At 52.5% G+C, this 25,513-nt stretch overlaps 1 protein-coding gene and 1 pseudogene across 1 annotated transcript; both read right to left on the reverse strand.

The window, feature by feature from the left end:
• Window positions 1-8,998: 8,998 nt before the first annotated feature.
• Window positions 8,999-11,344, reverse strand: LOC144168102 (cullin-2 pseudogene; annotated as a pseudogene).
• A 5,838-nt stretch (window positions 11,345-17,182) lies between these two features.
• Window positions 17,183-19,455, reverse strand: LOC144168113 (uncharacterized). The gene has a single exon (XM_077697176.1). The coding sequence runs from the start codon at window positions 19,453-19,455 to the stop codon at window positions 17,293-17,295; it is 2,163 nt and encodes a 720-aa protein (XP_077553302.1). The 3' UTR covers window positions 17,183-17,292.
• Window positions 19,456-25,513: the final 6,058 nt, after the last annotated feature.

The following is a 25,513-nucleotide window of genomic DNA, read 5'->3' on the forward strand; positions in this document are numbered from 1 at the left end:
TCTAATTGAAACTTTTCACAACTGCGGGACCATGCTGCGTGCGGCCCCTGACAGTTTGCACAGGTGAAGGTAGTAGAGTCACAGTTTTCAGTAGGGTGGTCATGTGCGGCGCATTTCGCGCAGGTCGTTTTGCCGCGACACGAAGTTGTAGCGTGCCCGAATCGCTGGCACTTGTAGCAGCGGCGCGGGTTAGGTATGTACGGACGTACACCACACCTAATGAAGCCAGCATTGATGTGCTCAGGAAGCTTTGATTTGTTGAATGTCAGGATTATATGCTTTGTGGGGACTTCCTTATTGTCTCGTCTGATGGTGATACGCCTCACTGCAGTTACACCCTGATCTTTCAGGCCTTCCAACAGATCAGCTTCGGTCTCATTCAACAAATCGGTCTCCGAGATCACACCCTGAGAGCTGTTGAGGCTACGATGGGGAGTGACTCTGATGGCCAGATCTGCCATGCAGGTTTGCGACAGGAGGTTAGTGGCTTGTTGCTGCGTCTTGACATTGACTAGGACTTCACCGGTACGGAGTTTCTTAGCATCGAACGATTTTCCGAGGATGCCTTCCAGGAACTTAGTGATCAGGAATACGGACATAGAAGAAACAGGGTTTGTTTTGTCAACAGCCTCGATAACCAAGAATCGAGGATAGTTGTCAGGTTTCGGACTGTGGATTGTTGGAAGGGATGGAAAGGAAACTTCGGTGCGGCCCCTTTTCGGGGGCCGATCACGTCTGGGGGGGGGGTTTGATTTATCCATATGGCATAGGAAAAAGCAGGGAGACGGGGGTACTTTCTTCTTTGACCTTACCCTGGTAGCCAAAGAGGTCCCGGAGCTCCCTGCCTGGTGAACAGACAGGGAGCCCATCCGCCGGAGATTGACCTGGGCTCCGACGGCCACCGTTCGTGGTTTCTAACCCTTCACCTTTAAACACCTCGCCACGGTTGGACACGGCTTATGTTGGGAGCTCGGGGTCCGCGGTGTCGCTGCTCACCGTCACCATGAATACTCAATGTGCCCCGTGCGGGGGATTGGGCCATACTCTGTGCTGCTGGTTTATTCTTGTTCCTGCGCATAGGCTGCAAAGTGTCAAACATTAGAAGCCACTGCCCATGGCACACATTGCCACATGTGTGTTCTGTCAAAGTGTGGGCCAAGTGGGCAGCCTACGGAGCACAGTGTAGATGGTGCGACGAATTTACCAGGTGTTCCCCGCGCTGACGTGCCTGCTCTCCGGCAGGCATGTCGGCGGTATGGCTTTGTCATCCGCTTTGCGACGGTTGTTTTGGGCCTATTTTGATGATTGATTGATTGATTGTAGGGTTTAACGCGCCGACGCAACGCAGGCGATGAGGCGCGCCGTAGTGGAGGGCTCCGGATTAATTTTGACCACCTGGGGATCTTTAACGTGCGCCGAAATCTCGCACACACGGGCGTTTTTGCTTTTCGCCTCCATCAGAAAAGCGGCCGCCGCGGCCGGGAATCGAACCCGCGACCTTGTGCTCAGCAGCGCAACGCCTTAGCCACTGAGCCACCGCGGCGGGTCTATTTTGATGCAGCTTCGCGTCCATTGCGCAGTTCCTCCGCGCGGCTTGATTAACTTGTTAGACAGAACCTCGTGTGTAACCCGGACCAGACGGGGAATTAAGTGGTCGTACGGCAAAGATACGTTAAGGATTAGTTTGAAGGGCGGGAAAACAAAATGTAGAAATCTGGCCGCTAGAGAAACGCCACCTTTTGCTCACTGCTTGCCATGATGGGGCGTTGTTTTTCTATACTGATGAATACCAATTCGGTTGTGTTTTAAGAGGTATTACAAAAGGCGGAAGGAGCAACTGTATCTGATAAATAGTGATAATAAAAGTTCCCTCAGCTTTCTCGTAATTCTCAAAATTACTAAACTGCTTTAAATCAATTTATATTGATTTTAGCTCACATACCGAATAATAAGCTCACATGCCAAATTGTTTCGGTGTCTGTGCTTAGTGTCCCGCGATGATGTAGCCCCTAGCTAGCACATCAGGATGGCTAGGTTCCGCTGCCTCACCCTTCCAAAGACGGTCCTCTCCGTTTTCTTTCTGCCGACGTACGGCTAGGCTACGGCAGTGGCGTCCACCGCTCTAGCCTGGCCATGGCCGACGCTTCTGCGTTCGGGATGCCGCCCCGCGAATTCCAAGTAACGGCTGGCAGAATCTCTCGTTTCACTCTTTGCAGAGCCACGTGTGCGAATTCAAGTAACTTCGCATGGGCAATTGTTGTGGGTGTCGTTTAAAGCTTTGCTTTCCAACCCCCTTCAGAGCATGAATTGGAGCCAATTTTTTTGTTACCGTTGTGTTGTCTTTTCATTGTCTTTTTTTCATTTCTGCCCATGCAGGAATCAGGGGCAGACACTCCATATCCAAATATTTTATTTTCTGGGGAGAGACCTGAGACGTCTGCTGGAGTGTCCGCAGTGTTCGAGAGCGCACCTGACGGCCTTGGACATCGTAGACGGTTTTGCACTGTTGCTGTCAGTGAAGGCTAGTGCCCTCATCCCGGCAATTGTAAAGGCCGCCACGAACATTTTGAAATAACTAGGTTGAATTTTTAACCACCTTTTTTAACCAGTAAAAACTGGGAATGTTTTCTGCTGTTTTGTGTTGTACTAGAGTTTAATTTCAATGTCTTTATCTTATTTGTTTTGGCGCTATGTTCGGTCCCTTTTTGTTTGTGCGTTAATGCCATCTTTTTATGTTCTAGTCTCAATGTTTTTATTTGCCAATTCTTGCTTTGTGACAGTTATTTGTGAATTGTTCTTTGCTTGATTTCTTTTCCTTTTCTTTTATTTACCGCAGTTTCATTTCAATATCTTTTTTTCTTATTTTTGTTTTTGCCATTTTCTGTCCCTTTTTAATTGTGTAGAGCCATCTTTTAATGTTATATTCTCAGTATTTGTTGCCAAATCTTGTTTTGCGGTAGTTATTTGGGAATTCTTCCTTTAATTTGTGTTAAATAAGGGCCAGGTCTCCTTTCTGCATGGGATTGCAGCCGCTTTTTATTCTGTGATATTTTAATGCCTAATAATTTTTTTTTGCGTGAAAGTGCGGAAAGAACCAATTTTGTGATATTTTCAAGGAAAATAAAATCAGTTCATTTATCTTGTGGCTTGCTCTTGGTAACTCCCAAAAGGTAAACCTGCTCAAGAGCACGAAGACGCTACAATGCATGATGGTCAAGGGGAAGGAGGGGGGGGGCGTGTAGCAGGTGGAGTGCAGAAACGGTGCCTCGCGGGGAATAGCGGAACGCTTTTGTGGCGCAACCCAATGCTGTCCTAGAGGGCTTAGTAGCACTCTTCTGCGGCATGCAGTAACGCCGCAGCAAGTAGAGCTCATCCACTCTCAAAAGGAATGATGGAACGCTGCCTTGAGATGCTACTGAACCGCTTATACAGGGTTCAGGTACTCTGCCGTGACGGGAGTAGCCAAATCCTACGAGGACTGCTTCGACTTTCCTTATGGCGGCCCACGCGTGACTACCGGGAGGAGTAAGTGAACACTGTCGGGTGAGGAGTGCCGCGGCTCTTTCGACAGGAGTACTGTTATTCTGTGCATGATGGAGTGGCCCAATGCTCTAAAAGGGAGTGAAATATAAGACAAAAATTTTTACTCCTACACCGAGTGCCCAGCACTCCTCGACTTCTTAGAGGGATGGCACCAATTCTCAGGCATGAGGCAGCTTGTCCAGACTATGTTGAGCTCGTCCAGAAATTTTTCTTTTTGTCGTTTGTGCAGGTTTTGATGCATCTCCCAGGTGATTCCGTCCTTGCCTGGTGCACTTCTTGCTTTAACTGACTCGAGTGCCGCTGCGAGCTCTGCAAGGGTAAACAGCGAGTCTAAGCCTTCCAAGGAAACAACGGGCATTGGGTCATACATATAGAGTCTTCGCCCTCTTCGCTGTCATACGGGGCTTCGGGAAACTAGATGGTTGGCAGGCTCTGTTCATACGTCGCCGGGTCCACGTCGAGTTTCAGGTGAAGGTTGTGACCTGTATTCTTGGCTTTTGACTTGCCACACATTAAATGAAATGTTTTCCACAGTCAACGTGCACCCGTTTTTTCCCCAAAGGACCCACAGTGGTCTTTCCACCTATCATGAGCCGGGTGTTTGGTGTAGCGCCTAGCTTCGGCGGTTTTGCGTCTCAGACGGATAAGGTCTTTATGTCTCTTTCCATTCCGAATAAGATGTTTTGCAGACGTTGCCGTTCTGCCCACAGGTAGGTAGGGTACCTATACAAGGTAGGACGCTCTGAGTAGATATCCGTCGAGCCTTGGACGAGACAAATGCGACAAAGACTGTCCCCCACTCACCTCCTCCTTACCTCTCTTTCTCTCTTCCTATCCTGAAAACCCCCTTCCCTTCCCTGGACTGGGTTGTATGAGGGTGAACTCCCCATTGAGTTCAACACAATCCCCAGTTCTTTTCTCTTCCCTGCTTTCTGAATAGATCACCACCACCAAGATGCATGTGGCAAGGGCTACTGCCTTCTGTAGTACCTCAGTAACAGACAGGTTGCCTTCGTATTGACTGAGAAGCGTCCTGAAGTTGTCCCAGTCCACACTCCTAGTCCTCCACAAGTCGCGCTTTCGACCATTTGGGGTCACCTCAATCCAGATAGGATAGTGGTCACAGCATAGAGGGTCGGGGTTTGTCCTCCACTCTCACCAGTGAGTGGCTGGAAGTCCATGTGAGTTCTGGGGTCGTACAGCGCTACCCTCCTTGGAGGCCGTACCGGGTGGGATAGTCGAGGTCATTGACCAACTCCATTCCGCAGCTTGCCATTTTCTTGAACAGTGCTGTTCCCTTGCTTTTCTCAAAGGTGTAGCCTCAGGCTGAGTGTTGTGCGTTAAAATCACTGAATACTAAAAATTCGTCCTCTGGGTGTGCTGTCTGGAGTCGGCGAATTCTTGCTGCTCAGAGGGTCGTGTCCGTTGGCGGTAGCCACTAGTGGCTGGCCTTGTATAGTAGGAAACCGCCACAACTGACCGCGAAGGAGGCGGGATGAGGCACCTCACGGCCACACCTCCTGCAGCGAGTCGCAAAAGGCAGACGTATCGATACAGCTGTGGACTATGTCTTTGTGGACGAACACCGTGCACTGCGCCTGAACATGATGCGCGTCTTGTCCCACGAGTTTATGCTGAATGCTGGGTTGGAAATATTCCCTATATCTACGGATTCCAGGGCTTTCTCCGCGCGTTTCTTGCAGAAGCAGGAAAGCTGGATACCACCCAACAGTCTGGAAAAGTTCGTTAAGCTCCGAAGTGCACATTTGTAGAGAGCGACAATTCCACTGAAGCACGTCGGGTGTTGGGGAGTCTGGGACCGGAAGCATTGGGGAAGGAGGCGATGGTGTCCTGCGAGCGGCTGTTACTGGCTGAGAACTTGGCCATGCTGCTGCATCGACTGGAAATGGGCTGCCATTGGCTGTACTTGCTGTAGTAGTTGTTGCTGCTGCATTAGCAGTTGCTGCGTTTGCTGGAGCTGTAACGGCTGCTGCTGCTGTATCTGCTATATGAAAGGTTGCATCCATGTCGGCAGTACCCAGTCATCACTAGCCGAAGCATCAGGTGGCGATGGGTGTTTTGAATCTTCCGGCGATGAGTGCCGCCCTGTTGGCTGTCCGTATGAGTGATCAAGAGATTGAGTCGTTCGAAGCCGCCATACCTGCTCTCGTTCCTCGATTCTTCTTTCCAACTCCCGTATTCGGCGTCGTCGCGTTGTGATGCGTTCTTGGTATTCTATTCATCTTTGATCGCCTGAATCTTCTGTTGAAGGTCCATGTCCGCTTGTTCACATTCAAGCTCCTGCTGCGCAAGCTCAGCGGTTAGGTCGAGGGGCGACTGTGTTCCGCAACTCACCAATACCACCCTGTCGCGCGGCGGTGTGGTGCTGGCTGTCACAACTTCTTGAAGTTGCTGATGTTTTTGTTTTTACGACGGTTCTTGCGCCCCGTCTGCATCTGTTGTTTGAGCGCCGTTTATCTCCCGCCTCACTGTAGGAATCGCTGCTCTTGGACGACGGAGAGATGGCGGTCGTGTAGTCAGTGACCTCGTGAGTGGAGCTGGACTTCGCGTTGGCAGGGGGTGTCGTCTGGTGGCTGCACGAAATCTCCTCCACGACTGTGTTCTTTATCCTTGATGACGATTGGAATCTGACGCGTGACATGGATCTTTTCCTTGGTATTGAACGGGTTCCAGAATGCGAGTTGGAGTCCGCTGGTTTATCCGTCGATTGCCGTGACTGCGAAAGGCGACAACGGCTGCGCCCCTGGCGTTCTTGGATCTGCAATTGTTTTCTTTCCTGCTAGGCCTTGTTTTTCGGGCTGGTAGGATAGACGGCGAGGTGACAATTGCCCTTACACTGCTTACAGTACTGTTTCTCGGAGGTACGCCTATGCGGGCATTCCTCACTTTTGGTGTGCGATGCATTTCCACATCTAGAACAGACGCAGTTCTGGGCGGAGAACGCGATGTTCTTGTGTCCAGGCATGTGGCCCCTTCGGCAGACGAGGGCTCTTGGTTGATAGTGTTCCACCCGTCGAGTCTGCCCCAGTATACGACGGTTCTGGGTGGCACTGGAGCGGCGAAGGTTATAAGTACCGCGCCGCGGTGTCCCATCGCACGGGCTGCAAGGATGTCGTCATGTTCACATTGTAAAGCAGTAACCACGTGGAGCGATCTTTACGAGCGACGCGACGAGCGATGTGACAATGATCCGCAATCACTCGTCTCAATTGCTCGCTGAGGCAGGCACATGAAAGCGATCGCGCGAGCGACGCGACGAGCGATCCTAATATTGCCGCACAGCGCCTAATACGATTATCAAAGTACACACGGCCGCAAGGTTTTTTTCTGTGTGCATTTGACACAAAAACTGGAAATAAACGTATTTCAATGAGCAGAGGGTCGTACTTTTATAGGATGCGCTGTGCCGCCGCTCGCCCCTTTCCCTCGTTCTCTCCCTAAGCCGGAAGTCGCTGACCTATCCGGGAGGTGAGTGACTTTTTCTGGCGACCCAGGACCGAGCGCTTCGATGAGCGATTTGGTCCCCGGCGAAAAGTAGTTCGTCCCTAGTCGCGTCGCTCCCCAAATCGCTTGCAAAGTCGCTCCATGTGGTTAGCGCATAATGCTGTCATTTGACTCGTCGGGCGTGCAGTTGAAGATGACTCCTCTCGAGATTTGGTTTTTAGGAACTTCGTATACTCTCACCGGCAATGTAGGTCGCGCGTTTACAGGAAAACAATTTTTGTTATTAAGGAAGAAAGAACTGCATGGTCTCGCCTGTTCCTCGTTCGTACCTAGTCCCTGAAAAGCGTTCTCGAGCTGCTCCATGCATCGCATGTTGGTCGCCGTCGCTACATTCAACTTTGTAGCACAGCTGGCGCAGCTGGCGCAGCATGTTGGTTGTTTCTGCCGTTGCACTAACCTCTAAAGCTCCTCGTCGTCCGCATTATCAGATGAGTTGTCCACAGCTATCTCAACGATGTAGGCGTCGTACACCACTACAGAACATACCCTGCGTTAATTTGACGTTCAGCGCAAATTTGAACGTTCCGGGCAGTGGGAGCTAAGGGCTCAAACGGAGAACTTGTCATGCCTGCAGCAGACTTTTCCTTGCGTACTCTGTCAACATTTCAAGAAATTCGTGGTCCCCCGGTAAAAAAAATCTGGTCATCTCCACTAATGTGAAACCTGGGGAGGGGCGAAGCAAGGAATGTATAAGTATTTTTGGTGTATTGGTGTTTTTGCCCACGGAGATAAAACCGTGGGGGGTAGAGGTATACAGCTTTGCTGTAAACGTCTTGTCTTTGAATCATTAAGCGTTCTAGCGCGAGGCGTAAATGAGTATCACGGTGTTTTAGTACCGTGATTACATGAGACGACGCTTACGACGACGACAAGAGACGCCAACAGTCCGAGCCCCCAAGGGGCTTCGCCCCTAAAATGTTTCGAGATAAAGGTAGGCAAATACATAGCGCCTATATGAGGTAAATTAGCGTTGAGAAAAAGCTCCGTCTTAAAAGCGATATTCCCAGATATTCTGGCCTTGGCTGGCACCTCGCAGGTGTCGTGAAATACCCCACCCCACCCAAGGCTCCGTTGTTACAGCCAGCCGTGCAGTGCGCCGCACAGCTACCGCACACGCGAACCCGGCTGCCGCTGTCGTGATATCCGTGTCATACTCTAGAAACTCGACAACAAAATCAGGCGTATGGAAATTGCCGTACTCGCTCACTGGCGCCCGCCCCATCTTGCGGCCCAAACTCTCACTACCTCCCTCACGGTCCTAAGTTTCAGCGCGCCACTGCTTCCTGCCTTTGCATATTATTTTCTCTCCCCGCTCCGCTTTTAACTTCTCTCTATGCAGCCTCATCTCTTGCCTACTTTCCTTATAACACAACTCGCGCTAATCAAGCACTCCGCCAGCATCTGGTCGACGCGTACGTTGTCGGCGCGCATGGGCGAGCAAGTACGACAATGTCACGACGCCTCATTTTGTTGCCGAGCCTCACGAGTACGGCATACGAATCGCTACGCTCGTCATAGAGCCGCGATGCGGTTATCGCTGCTTTGAAACACGGTCACAGCACGCTGCTAGACAATTCTCTCAAGATAAGTGCATAGTTTGTGAAATGCAAAGAAAATGGCCCAGAAAGCACGCCACTGCATTTTAACTGCACCCATCAGCACGCCCGATCAGTAGGGGGAGCAGCACCCGGGAAGCACCGCCACTAGTGCCACTGCTGACAGTGGCGCTGCTTACAAAAGGAGTTTTCATCGCAAAAAGGACCCTCAAAATCGGCCCCTAACGACACACCTGTATATACTCGTACACTGTACACTTCGGTAGGTGACTTGGGCAGGGTTTATTGGACAGCAGCGTCTTTATGTACAGGTGTGTCCTGCCCCGGACAACCCCCCTTTCCCTCTCCCCCACCCTCCCGCCTGGGCGGGTGGGTCAGGCGACGTAGCGGTATTCGTCCTTGGAATTGGGTGTCCGCTCCAGGTATTCCCTGTCGATGAGTGCCTCGATGCACTTCTTGATCGTGGCCACGCTGGGCACAAAGCGGCTCTTGGCCTGGCTGATCACCTCCTGGATGAGTGTGTTGTGGCGGAGCAGCTTGCGGGTCTTCATGGTGCGCACCACGGCCGCCTGCAGGTACAGCTTGCGGTCCTCGTCTACCGAGCTGTGCGTCTGCTCCAGCTCCTGCTGTGCGGCTTCCTTCTGGATGACGGCGGAGATCTTGAACTTTGAGCGCTTGTTGGAGTAGGCCTTGTTTAGGTGCAGCACCGTGTTGGGGCCTAGCTTGTGCTGGTGGTGGCCCTTCCACGGGCCCTCCTCCTGCGGCCCCCGCTGTTCATCCTCCCTGGGGCCGGAGAGGAGCAGCAGCCGGGCGTCCAGCAGTCCCTGCAGCTGCCCCTGCAGCTGGTCGGGGGCCAGCCTGGTGGCCTCGGCCAGGTCGCGCACGCACAGGGCGTCGGCCCCCTCGAAGGGCAGCAGCAGCGCCATCTGGTAGGCGCCCAGGCTCAACAGGTACGAGCGCCGCAGGTAGCACAACCGCAGCTCCACCTGGCCCATGTGCTGCAGCCAGTTCAGCTTGCGCCCGCTGAACGTGCTGTGGTAGAAGTGCTCAAACTTTTGCACGATTCGCCTTAGCTCCGAAGGGATGGCAAAGGGCGACACCGCACTCTGGCCCAGGGGCCACGCTCCCGCCTGGATGACATATGTGGAGAAGTTGATGCCCAGGTCGATGTTCTCCGCTTTGAGGTAGCCGCTGAACTTGTTGTTCAGGTCGGCACTCAGGCTCATGTCTGTGAAGATCCGGTGCATCTTGCTCGTGAAATTGTAGCCGCAAACTTGTTTGAGCTTCTTGATCATGGCTTCTTCGACGTCCATGGATATGGACTGGCTGTGGATGAGCCGCTTGGCCAGCATCTTGATGTACAACTTCTGGAAGATGTCCTTGTCGTCGATGTACTTGAAGATGGTGATGAACTGGGTGAGCTTGTCCTCCATCTCCGACTCGCAGATGCCCTTGGCGCTCTTCTTGAGCAGCGCGTCGCAGTACTTGGCCAGCAGCTCGGCAGACGTGCAAGGCTGCTTGGTGGCTCCCCGGTTGTTGACGATGGTGGCACACGCCTTGTCGAGAGCCTGAACGAACTGATGGTCGCCTTGGAAGACCTCCTTGACCATGTCCTGGTAGGTGGCGTGCACCTGCAGCACGGCCTCCACAAAGTGCTGGGGCGAGACGGCACAGGGGGAGGGGCCCTCCCACGAGGGACACGATGGCTTCTGCAGCTCTGCCCCTGCCAGCTGCTGCTGGAGGCGGCCGAGGCCCACGCACTCCACGTGCCTCTGCAGTTGGGAGACGAGCTCCTCGAGGGCCCGGGGCCCCAGGTGCCGCAAGAGCGTGTACAGGCGCGCCAGGTCCGTCCGACGCTCCGCCTCCATCATGGGCCCACACTCCTGCTGCAGCAACCCCAGGTGGGCGCCCACCATCTGCTGCACGCACTCGTGCATCACCTTGGGGTAGGAGCTGGAGTGGAGGAAGCGGTGTGCACGCAGGCTCTCCCGGTTGAGGCAGTGCAGCACGTGCGCCATGTAGGCAGAGCAGTCACAGCGCTCAAGCAAGGTGTGTGCCTCACGCTGCAGGGCGCGGCCCATCTCGGCTAGGAAGGGCCCCTCAAAGAGCTCCTGATACAGGGCCAGGGGCGCCATGCGGCGGTACGCGTCCACCTGCACCAGCGAGAGAATGGCCCCCTGCACCGTGCGCTGGTGAGGGCACTGGCCCTCCTCCTGCCGGTCCCGCACCAGCGCCTGCACCAGCAGCGGCCCCAGCATAGGCCGCAGCGGCTGCACCATGTTGCGCCGCCACAGGTCCAATCCCAGCTCCCCCATCTCTAGCAGCTCCTCGGCGGGAATATTAGAGCCGTAGCTCAGGTGCGCCTCTCTCAGCTTTTGCGTCTTGATGTGGTGTGTGTTCAGGTGCATGTAGAGCTTGTTGAGGTAGTCGACGCCCTGGCTGTACTGGAGCCAGTATTTGTAGTAGCCCCCCAGCAGGTCATCGCCCGACACCACCAACTCGTGCAGGTGCTGGACGTGCGCGTTGAGCAAATTCTTGGTCTCCAGGTAGAGCCGGTCCCCCAGGGGCTCCGGGGAGGCCATGGAGAGCTCATACACGTCTGAGAAGCGCTCGGTCCAGATGGGCTTGGGCAGCTTTCCCAGGGTGATGACCTCCACCACGGTGTCCCGAAGCTGCTCCCACTTGTCCTCAAAGTCGACGCGCTTGGGCTGCAGGGACATGCTTGAGCCACCTGTCGGATAGCACCAAACGCTCAGGCCTCACGAACAACGCGATCCGTAAACAGCACTTTCTTAAAATATATGTCTCTACAAAGTCGAAACAACATCTGCTTTCATTTTGAACGGGAAAACCATACAGTGCCATACATCAACGGCTTTTGCCTGGCGAACGGCTTGGAGGAATTATAGCGAGAAGAGAAAACGACCTTAGAACACGTTGGGGTGCGACAGCATAAGAACAAGAACTGGCAGAGTAACGTTTCGGAGCCGAGTCAAACAACGCGCGTACAAAGCTGGTTGGAAGGATACTGTTTTATACCCGCAAATACCTAGGGAAAAACATGCATCAAACCCGTTAGGACACGAACAGCTTTCAAAGCAGTAAAGCACACTTAGGCAGAACAACTCCCTCCGAAGGAAGAACACACGGATTTTTCCCACGAGCATCACACCAAGCGCGCATGCGCACGAGGGTATCAGCCGCGACGCAGTCTCGTGGAAGAAATATGCATCACTACAGCCGCCATTCACTAACACCTCGAGTAAAAGTTGCTTTGGTGGCTTCCCTGCAACACGCGCAGAGTCCCCGGGTGAGCTCCCTGATGCGTAACTTCACACGCTATTGTTGTATTCACCGCACGTAAATGGCGCAACTAACTCGTAACTGGCTGCTATAAAGCGAACTGTAAAGGTAACACCATCATAAAAATTACACGTTTTCCTTTAATGGGACAAACATTCATAACCATGTCGACCTTAACATGTACTATAAACTGGGAAATAAGTGCTCACTTGCCCACCGCCTTCAGCAATGCCGAGAATATTCTGTGAAAGTCTCGATATTTCCTCTGGTATCTCCTCTCGTCACTAAATTTGTTTAATAACTCATTTCACCACAGGCTAAGCAACGTGGAACACAGGTGATCAGAGTCCACTAACGACCGATATCTCCCCTCAGTTGTACACTATTCCCTTTAGGAACTTTGCATTAAATTATTCATTTTGAAACATCTGTGGTTAATTATTTATCCGTCAAGCTCATGCGCCTCCGTAGGAATTTTTCTACGCAGATCGGTGAGATGATCGAGGGGGATACAGGCAACCTAAAAGCACTTCTAAATAAACAAAAATGTATGCCCTAATAAGGCGTAACAGAAAATTCGCCTTCTCGCCTGCCCTTACCCAAAACGAGGGTTCTTTACGATGTCATACTTAGATACAGAGAACAAATCACCTTCCATTTCTCCCTTGCTACATTGTAAATACTAGTGTAGGTGCTTATTGGAGGGTAATACTTATATATCCCCTGTTAATTACTGCAGTGTACAAATATTGGGCATGGTATCTAGCATAAAAATTTGGCCGCGTATCTGCTCCTTTCGTTGCAAATGTCGACAAAAGACCATAGTCTTTGTCGACATTTGCCAAGTAAATGCCTCCCTTCGCTTTTCCGCTCACCTCTCATGTTGTTCCTCTTGCGTCGTGCTCCTTTCAATGGAAACACGCTAAAGGTTTGTTCGAGCCTATTTAACTTTACCGCGTTCCACTGCTCCAGGCCGGGTGCCTCGATGCTAGCGCTGCCGTACGGTGGAGACGCGCGTGAATTGATGCGCCCTACTTCAATGTTTATAGTACCGCGTTTCCTTAGTCCACGTGCGTTCCAAGCAGAACGTGGAACCTATCTTGTGGAACCTTTCGTAACTGTTGCCACCTGATTTCTCAAAATGCCGCCAGAAGCTATATGGTGCGCGCGACAGCAGGCGACGGCGGAGTGAATTTTTTTCTGCAGTTGATGAAGTATTTAATCTCGCACAAATCAAACATGTATGATTTTCTATAAAGGAACGCTGCAAATATCACTCCATTATTGATTTGTTGTCGTATATTTGCGTAATCTCTTGTTGTTCTTCAACAATGTTGACAAGTATGAACATTACACCGGAATTAGACGGGAACATTTAGCTATGACTATATAAAAATTAAGACTATTGCGCAGGCCGTGTTTTACTTTGGCCGGGTGGCTTAATCGAGTCACAGGCCGACAGACAGACAGAGAGACAGACGGACAGACAGACAGACCAAAATTTCTGGGTTCAAGTACCCCAAGAAAGACTATCGCCTCTAAAACTCAGAGCAGGCTAATGGAATGCGGTGCATCCAATTTGGGTATGGTTATCATGGGTTATCATGGGTGTTACCGGATGGGAACCTGAGGGGCTAAGGATATGTTTTTTCACTAATGAATATGGAATGATCGAGGAACAAATTCTGAAGAAAAAAGGCCGCGATGAGGTGAGGGGATAAGAGCAATACTTGGAGTCATGCTCATACCTTCAAATGAGGAAGCATCGTTGCTGTTTGCGTCTTTTCCAGGTCACATCAACATGACGGAGAACGGCGCAGGTGCTGGAGTTTGGTTCAGATAAAGAGTGCAAACGCATTTCTTAAAGGCCAACTGCAACGAAAATTTACCTGACCTAAATTGTGCTTCAATGTGTGATATGCACCTCTAAAGTCCCTTGTGACCCAATTTTAAACTCCACGAACGCGCAGTTTTTTTATTAACACCGTTCGAAAACACGCCACTTCAGCCGACGCAGCACCTGGCGGAGTGTCGCCGCAACTAGTCGCCACTGCGGCGGACTTCCGGGGCCCTATTCTCGACTGCACAAATTGCCGGCAATTCAGGCAATTTTCCGGAAGTCTTTTCTGATTGGCTTTCACTTTTGGTCACGTGCTTCCGGTTGACAAAGCGGTTGTGTGTGCTGTCGTCATTTTGACGTTTCATGTCGTCTATGGACACCACTTTTGAAGTTTGCCGTATTTCTCGTTACTGAAGGCGCATAATTCTTGGCCGGCAATGAAAAACCAGACTAAATGCAGTGGACATGACAACGTAAGCCTGTCTTTGCTATTCAACAACAATACTGCTTGTAATACACACCCCCTCTGTGATTGGCTGAGAAGGCGTGACGTAATTTAAACAGTTGGCGGGAACGAATACGTCATGCATTGGCAACTTCAGCCTGCGTAAAAGTGACGTAATGCTACGTAATAGCTTAAAAATGGCGGCTGTTTTTGTCGCAAAATACAAGCAAAATAGGGCACAATATTGCCCCGGCTTACGGCGCCGCGAAATTTGCGGCAATTTGCAGCAGGCGCAGTTTCGCATGCGCGCTGTTTAAAGCATGTTTCCTACCGAAATAAATTATAGTTCCAACTGCTTCCAAGTCAGCTATTATGGAACATACAAATAACGTGCAGTATTTTGCTTTTATGTTTGGCAATGAAATAAAAATTATTTGTTTGGCGTAACCGCAACATAAGAAGGCAGTACAAGCCTCTCCATGACAAAGAGAACCCAATGCATGGCATTTGTCCATACTTGTCCTAGTAGGCTGTTGGGTTACATGATTGAACTAAAGAAAAAAATAACAATGAAAAGTGGCTATTTAGTTCATTACAGCGCTGATTGCAGTCGAGCTTGACTAATGAGTGAATCGGCGACATCGGTGCGCTCCGCGTTTATCAGGCGCAGCGCTTCGCTGCTCTTATGTGTCATAGAAGCGATGGTCGCGGCCGTCTTTTTCTGTGATCACGCCATCAACTTGTAACATAGCAGCAGACGATGGCGTGGCGGCGGTGGCGGCAGGGAAGGTGATAACGCAACAAAACTTGCATTGAAGCAGAGAGCCCAGCTATGTTAATAAAAGCGATTGAAAGAAATAAACAGATACGGTAAAAAAACTTGTGTGATGTTCTTTAGCTCGACATCCGCCTTTCCCTCGCTTTTGGATCAACGTTACTCGATCGCCTTGTGGTGTTGGCGCCAAATTTGATCTCCAGAAATGTGTTTTTCTTGTCAGCCTCAGCTACCGTCTTAATTTTTATAGTACATGCCAAGTGTTTTTATATCCTTCTTGCACAATATTTGATACCTTGGTAGCGATCTTTATGAGTGACTCGTCAAATTACACTGCATGTCGTCATAGCTATAGGTGTAGCACGTCACTGATTGCTTACGTCCTGCTTACGCAAAAAAACATGGGCGAAATGCCGGCAATTTGTGCAGTCGAGAATAGGGCCCCCGGATGTGACGTGCCAGTCAGGACTCCCGTGCGGCCGCCGCCTCTCCTCTGGAGCCCTTTTACGTGCGGCCATCCTCCCTGTTCTGTGGTGAGGCCTCACGCGAGTGAGCAGTGTAATTCGTGCCTCTTGCATGAATAATTGGTTTCCGTAATGCGAAAAGCTGAAACACTGGGTTGCCGATACATAAAGAGCAAATACGGCAGTAGCACCGCGGCCGATTTCGTGGTCGCGACGGCGGCAACAGCTAGGCTCTCGGTCGACTTGATGAGCACGCGAAACGCGTGTACAGCCTACGTGAGGCGATACGCTGTTGGCGCGGCTGGTCGGTGTGGCGGCGGTCGAACGACTACGGCAGCTGTGCGGCGCAATGCAAGCTCGCGGCCGCGCATCTCTACGAGTGCGCAATACGTAGAACGGACGCGAGACGATGCGCTGTTGTCGAAGCCGCTCGGTGCGTCGGCGCGCGAACGACTATGACGGCAGTACGGCGCACTGCAAGCTGGCGGCCGGGCGTCTCTACGAGTGCGCAATACGTAGAACGGCCGACGCGAGACGACACGCTGTTGTCGCGGTCGCTCGGTGCGTCGGCGCGCGAATGACTGCGGCGGCTGTGCGGCGCGCTGCAAGCTCGCGGCCGGGCGTCTCTACGAGCAGAACGGCCGGCGCGAGCCGATACGCTGTTGTCGCGGCCGGCCGGAGCGTGAACGTGTACGGCAGCTAGCTGTGCGGCCCAAAGCGCGATCGGCCGGTCGACTTTTCGAGAGCGCGAGTACGCCGACGGCATCGAAGAGCTCTGCGCCGACGCGAGGTGATACGCTGTTGTCACTTTATCGCGCCGGTCGGGGCGCGGACGAGTAGAGCACGCGGCGCACTACACGGAATCGACTCAGGTCAAGCTACTTCGTCAAAAAACAAATAAATACTAGCCGCTGTTGGCAACATTTCTCTCGCCAGTTAGAGAGAAAAAAAACAAAAAACGAGGCTAGCTACATTTCCCAGTACTGAGCTTCGGGGAAGGTCACTGTTCCACCACGAATGAAGACACCGCAGTGCTTCGATCGTCGCTGCATGGCATAATTATCTAAAGATTTGGCGCGGGCACCCTGCACAAAACTGGCTGTGTAAACAAAACTGCCCGTGTAAACAAAAATATTAAAATTCTGGATTTGAACTTTTACAACATGCGCTGAAACCTACACCTTTGCCGGCATGTTTCTACACTTCCCTCGTACGGTACCTTTTTTTTTTTCTGTTCTCTCACAAACACAGGATGGTTCGATCGGCACAGGGCATAGTAGCTGTGCCGGCGCCCATCTAGCGTTCAACACTGACTTTTGTGCACCCAGCTTCGCCACGACGTCTCACGAAGGCTGTGTTTTCGTTTTACCGTACGACTACAGGCGAGTCTCAGCAGCTCACAACGAAGTAATAATGATTGCACGAACTTCCCAACCCCTTTTCGCGCATGTTTTAAGTGTCTGAAATAACAGACTACCCGAAACACATCGAATGCGCACCGTCTTCTCACAGGCAGCTGTGGGAAAATCCGCTGGCTGCACCCACTCGATTCCTGAGTGTAACGTCACTTCCGGCCTTCCGTAATGGCCACCCTTTTATTCCAGTTTCGGTTTGAAAAGAGCGTTTTTGATCTTCGTTGACGATGCAGCGAAGCACATTTGGGCCTCCAAATTTTGCAGGTAGCAACTTTTAAGGTTATACTAGCTGAAAATAGTGCATTCACGGAGCGAGCGAGCGAGCGAAGCAACTTTATTGAAAATGCCTGCAGAACGATTAGCCCTCCCATGTAAGGAAGGCGTCACCGTGACGCGGCCATGACGTCTTCCCGGCTGTTGGCGCCTCTACTCCGGCCGCGGCCTCACTACTCCCTTTGGTCGACTGCGCCTGCCCCTGTTTTGGGGTGGCAGCCTCCCTCCGGTTTCGCTCGGTCGTTGCCTTTCGAGGGCCGCCGAGATCTGCTGGACGGCCTGGGCTTGGACTTCTTGATCGTAGCAACGCATTGCGGCCTCGAGAAGCGGTGGGATCGTTGTCATCGTTGTAGCTTGCTGCGGGTTCTTGGCACAGTCCCAAAGGATGTGAGCCGCAGTGGCTCTCTCCTTTCGGCACACACAGCAAAGGTCACTTACATAAACACTCGGACATATGTGCTTCAGCAGAACCGGGGTGAGTAACGACCCTGTCTGTAGTTGTCGATATATTACTGCTTCCTCACGGGTCAAGCCCGGATGAGGTGGTGGCATAGTCCTTCTATCTAGTCTGTACCACTTCACGATTTCATTGTAAGAGGTCATCCTGTCCTTGGTTTCCCACCACCACGTCGGGTCGACCGCAGTAGCAGCGGCACGGTTGGTTAGTACTCGCGCCGCCGCGTTCGCCGTCTCGTTGTGGTTTTCGTTGCCGCGATCCGAGACATCACAGCCCATGTGCGCCGGAAACCACTTAATCACAACACACCTACTTTCACTCGCGAGATCGACCGCACGCAACACACGTGCGGCTTCACCACACACTCTTCCTCTGGCGTAGTTTTTCACTGCCGTCCTAGAATCACAGAGCACAGTCGTGCACTCGGGGTCGGCGATGGCTAGGGCAATGGCCACTTCTTCTGCTCGATGCGCCGCTCGAGTCCGCACACTCGCCGCCGTCCGTGTAGCACCGGTCGCTGCCCCTACAACTGCTGCGGCGAATGCTCTTCTGCCGTCTGGATACTCTGCCGCGTCCACAAACACAGCACCCCTGTCTTTGGCATGGAGATCGATGAGCGCCTTGGCCCTCGCCGCCCGCCGCTCCTTGTTGAACTCGGGGTTCATATTTCTTGGCACAGGACATACCCGCAACCGTCTGCTAATTGCTTCTGGTACATGCACGTCTGTATTCTCAGGTCCCCCTTCCTTTGGCTCCAGGCCTAGGTCACGCAGCACTTGCCTGCCCGTTCTTGTTTCCGATAGCCGCACGAGCTGGGCGGTCCTCTGCGCCTCGGCGATTTCTTCCAAGGTGTTATGCACTCCCAGGGCCAGGAACTTTTCGGTGCTTGTGCAGTCGAAAAGTCCGAGTGCTGCCTTGTACGCTTTGCGTATGAGGACGTTGATCTTAGTACGCTCGCATTGCCTCCAGTTGTGGAAAGCAGCAACGTACGTAATGTGACTTATAGCGAAGGATTGCACTAGCCGGGTGAGGCTTTCTTCCTTCATGCCTGCTTTTCTGTTTGACACCCTCTTTATGAGCCGAATTGCCGTGGTGACTTTGGCCGCGAGACGGTTCACCGTCTCGCCGTTCACTCGTTTGCGTTCAATCAGCATACCCAGCACTCGGATCTTCTCTACCTCCGGGATAGTCTGACCACCGCTCGTCCTGATCTTGATTTTCTCTTGCTCTCTCACAGGATCGTTGCCTTTCGCCTTCCTAGCTGCCCCTTTCGGTGGAATCACCAACAGCTCGGACTTGCTTGGAGAGCAGACGAGCCCGGACCCGTCCAGCTGCTCCTCGATAGCATCAACCGCCTCTTGCAATGCACCCTCGATGTGTCCGTCGCTTCCACCTGGGACCCATAGCGTTATGTCATCGGCATAGATGGTGTGTCGGACCCCCGTGACTCGCGAGAGCCGCTCGGCCACCCCAATCATTACAAGGTTGAAAAGTAATGGCGAGATGACCGAGCCCTGGGGGGTCCCGACACTGCCGAGCTTCTTCTCATTGAGCCGCAGGTCCCCGGCGTTGATCTCGGTGGTCCGCCCCGTCAAGAAATCTTTGATGTACGCATAGGTTCTGTTGCCCATGTTTAGCCGCGACACCTGGGCCAGGATTGCAGAGTGCCTCACTTTGTCGAAAGCACTCTGCAGGTCTAAACCCAAGATGGCTCTGTTGTCTTGCGTGTTGGTAGTGTCATCGAGGATTTCATTTTTTAGTTGTATCATGGCATCCTGAGTTCCGAGCTTGTTTCGGAAACCGATGACGGTGTTTGGGTAGAGCCCCGAATCTTCCAGGTACCTCTGCCACCTGTTCATGAGAACATGCTCCAACGCTTTGCCCACACAGGATGTAAGCGAGATCGGCCGGAGGTTCTCAATGTTGGGTAGCTTGCCCGGTTTGGGAATCAAGATGGTCTTGGCAGCTTTCCATTGCCGGGGCAGTGACCCGGCTCGCCAGCATTTGTTGAAGTATGCCGTGAGGTTCTCGATGACCGCTTCATTAAGATTTTTCAGCGCTCTATTTGCAACCCGGTCGGGACCAGCGGCGGATTTGCTGTTGAGATCGTGCAGAGCAACCCTCACTTCCCATACTTCAATGTCTCGATCTAGCCATTCGTTTGCTTCGCCTTGGTAGTCCGGGTGCGTCTCTGTGGGAGTGACCGGCAGGTACTTATCGTCAAGGCGTTTCTTCACCCCATCTTCCCCGTGCTCGGACAGCGCCCTGTGGACGATCTTGGCCACGTTGTTGTGCTGGTGCGTCTTGGTCGAGGTCTCATCCAAAAGATGTCTCAGCATACTCCACGTCTTGCCGCAGTGCATCTGGCCGTCCGCCGCGTTACAAGCCTCATTCCACTGCTGAGTGCAAAGCACTCTGCTATGGGACTCGATCTCTCCGTTGAGTTCGGCGACCTTCTTGCGTAGCCTTCTGTTTGTCCGCTGCGTCTTCCATCTCGCCAGGATGGACTGCTTGGCTGCGATGAGGTGAGCCAGGCGGCTGTCGACCCTTCCGATACGCTCGTCCGTCTCGACTTCCTTGGTGGCCTCTTCTGCCTTCTTTACAATCTCGGTCGACCACTCCTCAATGTCTGTAATTTCGGTCTTCTCCTCGGGTAACAACCTCCGAAAGGCTTCCCAATCCGTAAGTCGATGTTTCCGAAAGCTTCTGCCGACTTCTTCGTCGCCACCGAGCGGGACAGTGACCTCCACAATGTAGTGGTCACTGCCCAACTCGTGCCCCGTGTTTCGCCATTCAAAGTCCCCCGTACCGCTGCCGTTACCCCTGACGAAAGTGAGATCGGGCGTTGTGTCTCGGGTGATCGAGTTGCCGATTCTGGTAGGGTATGCTGGGTCGGTTATTAGATTTAGACCCAAGTCAGTAGCATCTTGCATTAAGTCCCTGCCCTTTGCCAATGTTTTGTGGTAACCCCAGGCTTGATTGGGCGCGTTAAAGTCCCCGCAGATTACTAGCCTGCTGTCGGGCCCCGCGACGTTGCATGCCTTGTGTAACAGTGCTTTGAATTTCTGCTTTCCGTGTGACGGGCTACTGTACAAGTTTACCAGAAAAGTGGTTTCCTTCTTCTTTTTCCCCGTAAGCACTTCTACCATGGTGTGCTCAATTGTGCTATTGCCCAACAACTCGTGCTCGACGTACGTGAGGTTTTTCCTCACCAAGGTGCAAACTCCTCTGCCACTACTGCCAGCCACCGCCCGGAGGCTTGGCGGGCTAGCGTGGGACCGGTAACCCGAGAGCTTGACCTCTTCAATGCGGGTCTCTTGCAACATGATGACATCTGGCTTTCTTGATACTTGTTGTAAGTGTTCTTGGAGTACAGGCTTCTTCCCAGCAAAACCGTTGCAGTTCCGATGCCAGACGAGGAGGCCTTTCACTGCTGTTGTGGTTGCGGTGGTTGATGCCCTATCCATGTTTGCTGAAAGTTAGCCACTTGCGTCGCCAAATTCTGCACTGTCGTAGCCAACTGCTGGCATGTCTGTTCAATTGCTATGAAACGGTCGGTGATTGTCCTGGTGAACGTCGTGCGAATATACTCTTCAATGCGGTCGAGCCTATCTTCAAGGTTGTCGACCCTATCGCTGAGTCTACGCTCTTTGAGATTTTCAATTGCCCTTCTCTTGGGTGCCGGAGCCGCTTCTGCCCCGTTCGCTTCCCTCGGGTTCACCTGTACTTCTGGTTCATCCTCGGTCATTGCCATTTGCTGTGGTGGTGGCGATAACTGCTGCTGCTGCTGTGCCTGCAGTCGCTGTAACTGTGCCGCCATCATTCTCTTGAGCTCTGCCATTTCCTTATTTATCTTATTGACTGTCGCCTCTAGTTCAGTGTTCTTCTTCCGCAACGCCTCGTTTGCGTCTCTAAGCGCTTTCATCGCCCCACTTTCACCTTCAAATTTGCTTCTACCACTTTGCAATGGCAATGACTGCTGCTGCTGTCGTTGCTGCTGCTCCCTCTTGGCTATCCCGGACTTTGCCGCGTCTGCCCAGCCGACTCTGTCTTTGGATTGCGATTGGCGGCGGCGACTCGTGCTTCGGTTTCGGTGTCTGCTTTCGCTTTTGTCCCCGACCGAGCGTGACTCCCGGCGACTAGCTGTGCCGCTCTCTCCTGCTGACTTCAGCAACGGTGGAAACTCTCCAGGCGCCAGTTGTTGCTTTACGCACTGCTCCGCAATCTTACGCTCCCACTGCCTTCTGGTAACTACGTAGGGAGTCTTGTATCTATTTTTGCATTCTCTGCTGCCCGTTGGGTGTTGTCCCCCACAAAGCTTGCATTTCGGGTTACACTCGTGCTCGTGGCCCTTAGCAGGATTGTTGGCCCCACAGTCGAAACACACTTTCACATCAGGGTTAGGGCAAACGTCTTTTCTGTGGCCTACTTTGCCGCACTGTTTGCAGACATCGAAATGTTTGCGATACAGACTACACCTTGTTAATACAGGGCCGTAACATACATAATTTGGAACCTTTTCGCCCTCAAAGACCACAATTACGGTAGTCGTGTTGCCAATCCGTTGCGCTCCTCTTGCTAACGGATTTCTTGAGTTAACGACGTTGCGGTCGATCTCCGCCGGAGTATCTTCGGTGGGAATGCCTCGAATGATCCCCTTTACCGTACCATATGGTGTGGTTTGGTATGCGCCCACCTCGTGTATCTTGTCCCCGATACGGATTGCCTGGATCTTGGCATAAGACAAAGCCCGCCCCTCATCAGGGGTACTCACAACCATGATGTTCTGGTGTAGGTTAGAGCAGAAAGTATCCGCCGCACCGTCTTCTCGCGAAACCCTCGCCGCCGCCATGATGGCCGAGGCAACGATCGCAGTCTGCGTTCTTGCAATGTTTAGGCCTCCCCGCGGCCTCACGATCACTTTGAAGTCCTCTCTCGGCAGCACGTCTGGCATTCTCGCTGCCCTCGTTGTCGATGCGATCACTTTTCTGGCGAAGTGGTACCTTGTTTTAGGCCTAGACTCGTGGGTAATGGCGGAGGCGCCCTCACCTCCGGCCGGGGCTCTGATATGCCGGCCCACGTGCGACCAACCGGAACTCCCATTAAAATCTTCCGAGGAAATTTCCTCACCTGGAACTTCGATGCACATCGGTCCGCCGCTGTTGCTGGGGCCTGGGGTCGTTAACTCCTCCGGAGACGTGGTCGTCTCCATCTCGGAAGCCATGATGCCGTACTTTTTCACCACGCCGGGGTTAGGCCCAAACGGCCTAGCGGGCCGAAGTCCTCGGCCGTTGTCCTCAGCAGGTCGGGTAGGCTTAGCGGCAGGCCGCCACCACCACGAACACGAAGTCCGCGAAAATCACCAGAAATCGTACCGTTTGCTCGAAACTGGTACCGGTTGACGCCCGCGTACCTTCACGCGCACATCGGTACCACTTATAGCGCGGTAACTGCTAATTAACACTGCGAAAATTGACAGAAAAGACGGAGACGGAACAGACTCCAGCGCTCTTCCATTCACGGAGCCGAAAATTTCGTTGCAGTTGGCCTTTAAGGTAGCGTTTTACTGACGCTGCAGGTATCTCCCACAGAACCCCATTTAAGCATCGGATCGATGCTTCATCAGGAGGGGGGCTTATGTCAAAGCAGGACCTATAGTGCACGCACTTGACCACAAAAAAAAAAAGAAAACGAAAGACTGTCTTTTGCAGCGCAGCCGCGAGCCAACCGCGACAGGAACATATAGAGAGAACATCTTCACGAAGGCGACAGAGGCGCACTATGTGCAGCGTCACCAGGGCATTCCATTTTTCAAGGCAGAAGTTCACATTCGCATCTAATAAAATCCTTTTTGGAACTGCCTATTGTGCCGGCAGCCCCCAAAGTAGGCTGCGCAAATGTTGCCTGCGCTGCACCACTATTGGCTGGTCGGGACCACGTGACCATCCTGCTGGCACATTTTTGACGGATGTCGCTATTTTAGTTTCCCCCGCGCAGCTGCAGTGTTTTTGTGCGTGCTCTACTCGAGTATTTTGATTTTGATTGATTGTAGGGTTTAACGCGCCGACGCACGCAGGCGATTAGGCGCGCCGTAGTGGAGGGCTCCGAATTAATTTTGATCATCTGGGGACGTCTAACGTGCGCCGAAATCTCGTACACACGCGCGTTTGTTTTTCGCTTCCATCAGAAAAGCGGCCACCGCGGCCGGGAATCGAACGCGCGTCGTCGTGCTCAGCAGCACAACGCCTTAGCCACTGAGCCACCGCAGCGGGTTTTATTCAAGCATGAATTTTAAGCCAACATCTAACCTAACTAATCCTAACCTAACCTAACGGAACAAGGCACGTCGTAACGCAACCCATAAAGGCAGGCCGAAAAAACAATACAGGCGGAATACCGCAACACAACCGAGTGGATCTGTATTTAATAGTACCGAGTTTCTGAATAAACAAACACGATTAATAAGGCGAAGGGACTACTAGGGAACACAGGTAAAAAAATAAAAAAAAAGATGGAAGAACGCGCGATCAAACCAGAAACTTCGCCATGACAAACCAGAAGCGCCAACACTGTGCAACGCTAACCATGGCTCACTGTATACCACCTCCAGGCATATAGTTTCATACTAATATACACTAGAGGGAAATCTGGCGCCCCTGTCTAGGGGAGCCGCTCTTCACCGAGCGTTCCGTCATGTACCGGGCTGGCACGTTCCACTTGTCCTTGGCATGGCTCGTGAACAGGCTGAAAAGTTGGCTCTGGCTGCAAAAATGAACCAATATTACTGCAGAAGATTAATTGAATTTGTTTTTGTTGGAAGGAATGCCTGCCCGGCACCACGCGCATGACGTCAAGGTCATGGCGCGAGGCGCGGGGCGTGAGAGCTTTATTCTCTTCACTATGCTACACGTGCGGGTGTAGCAGATTGTCCCACATCCTCCCCTCTCTAAAAAGGTCACGGTTCCAACCGCGATGGCGGAATTATGCACCGGCCACTCTTGCTGTGAGTATGGTCACTGCTTGTGCATAATGGGTTCCGCGGGACTGTCTCTTGTTGCTGCAACTCGTTGGAATGTTGAGGCATTGCGACTAGGTGAGTTCTGTTGCGGCGAACAGATCCATACTCCGTGTCGACCCAGTAGGACCTCGGCTCCTCCGCTTGCTCTTTGACCGTGCCAAATTTTTTAAGGTCCACGATCCATACGTCAGTGTCGGGGTCCAAGTCCGGAAGGTCTCGTGCCCCATGCCGGATGTTGAAGTGGTGCTGTTGCTTTTTCCTGCTTTCAGCCTCGTATGTCCTCAGCCTGTCTCTGTCCGGGAGGCAGGGGACTAGGCTGTCCGCAGAAGCCGGCAAAGTAGTGCGGAGTCTCCTACCCATTAGGAGCTCAGCGGGAGAGTAACCGTTCTTGAGTGGGCTCGTCCGGTACGCCAAAAGCGTTTTGTAGGGATCGCCCGTCTTCTCGAGGGAGCTCTTGATCACTTTTACGGCAGCTTCCGCGAGCCCGTTGCTTTGAGGGTACCGGGGACTCGATGTCACGTGTTTAAAACCGTATTCTTTGGCGAAGGCTGCAAACGGTGAGTCAGGTACCCTTGAAAATTGTGGACCGTTGTCACTGATGACCACTTCGGGAATTCCATGCCTTGCGAAAATTGACTTGCAGTGAGTTACCACTGCCCTCGCATTCAGGCTCGTGAGTTTGGCCAACTCGGGATACCTTGAGTAGTAGTCGGTGACGATTAGCCACCATGCTCCTCCAATGAAGAACAGGTCGACGCCGACTCGCTGCCAAGGCCTGTCAGGAAATTCTGTCGGCTGCAGCAGCATCTTCCGGTTAGTCCTGTGCTGGAGGCAGGTCCGGCAAGACTTGACAAGATTCTCGGTGTCGGTGTCAATCGTAGGCCACCAGACAGCATTTC

Source organism: Haemaphysalis longicornis, unplaced genomic scaffold (assembly GCF_048455015.1).
Source record: "Haemaphysalis longicornis isolate Haplotype H1 unplaced genomic scaffold, Haemaphysalis longicornis Haplotype H1 scaffold_1, whole genome shotgun sequence".
NCBI classification, from domain to species: domain Eukaryota; kingdom Metazoa; phylum Arthropoda; class Arachnida; order Ixodida; family Ixodidae; genus Haemaphysalis; species Haemaphysalis longicornis.

Coding starts and splice junctions, on each gene's coding strand:
- LOC144168113 (XM_077697176.1), bottom strand. CDS start 19,455: ATGAACAGGTGGCAGAGGTACCTGGAAGATTCGGGGCTCTACCCAAAC.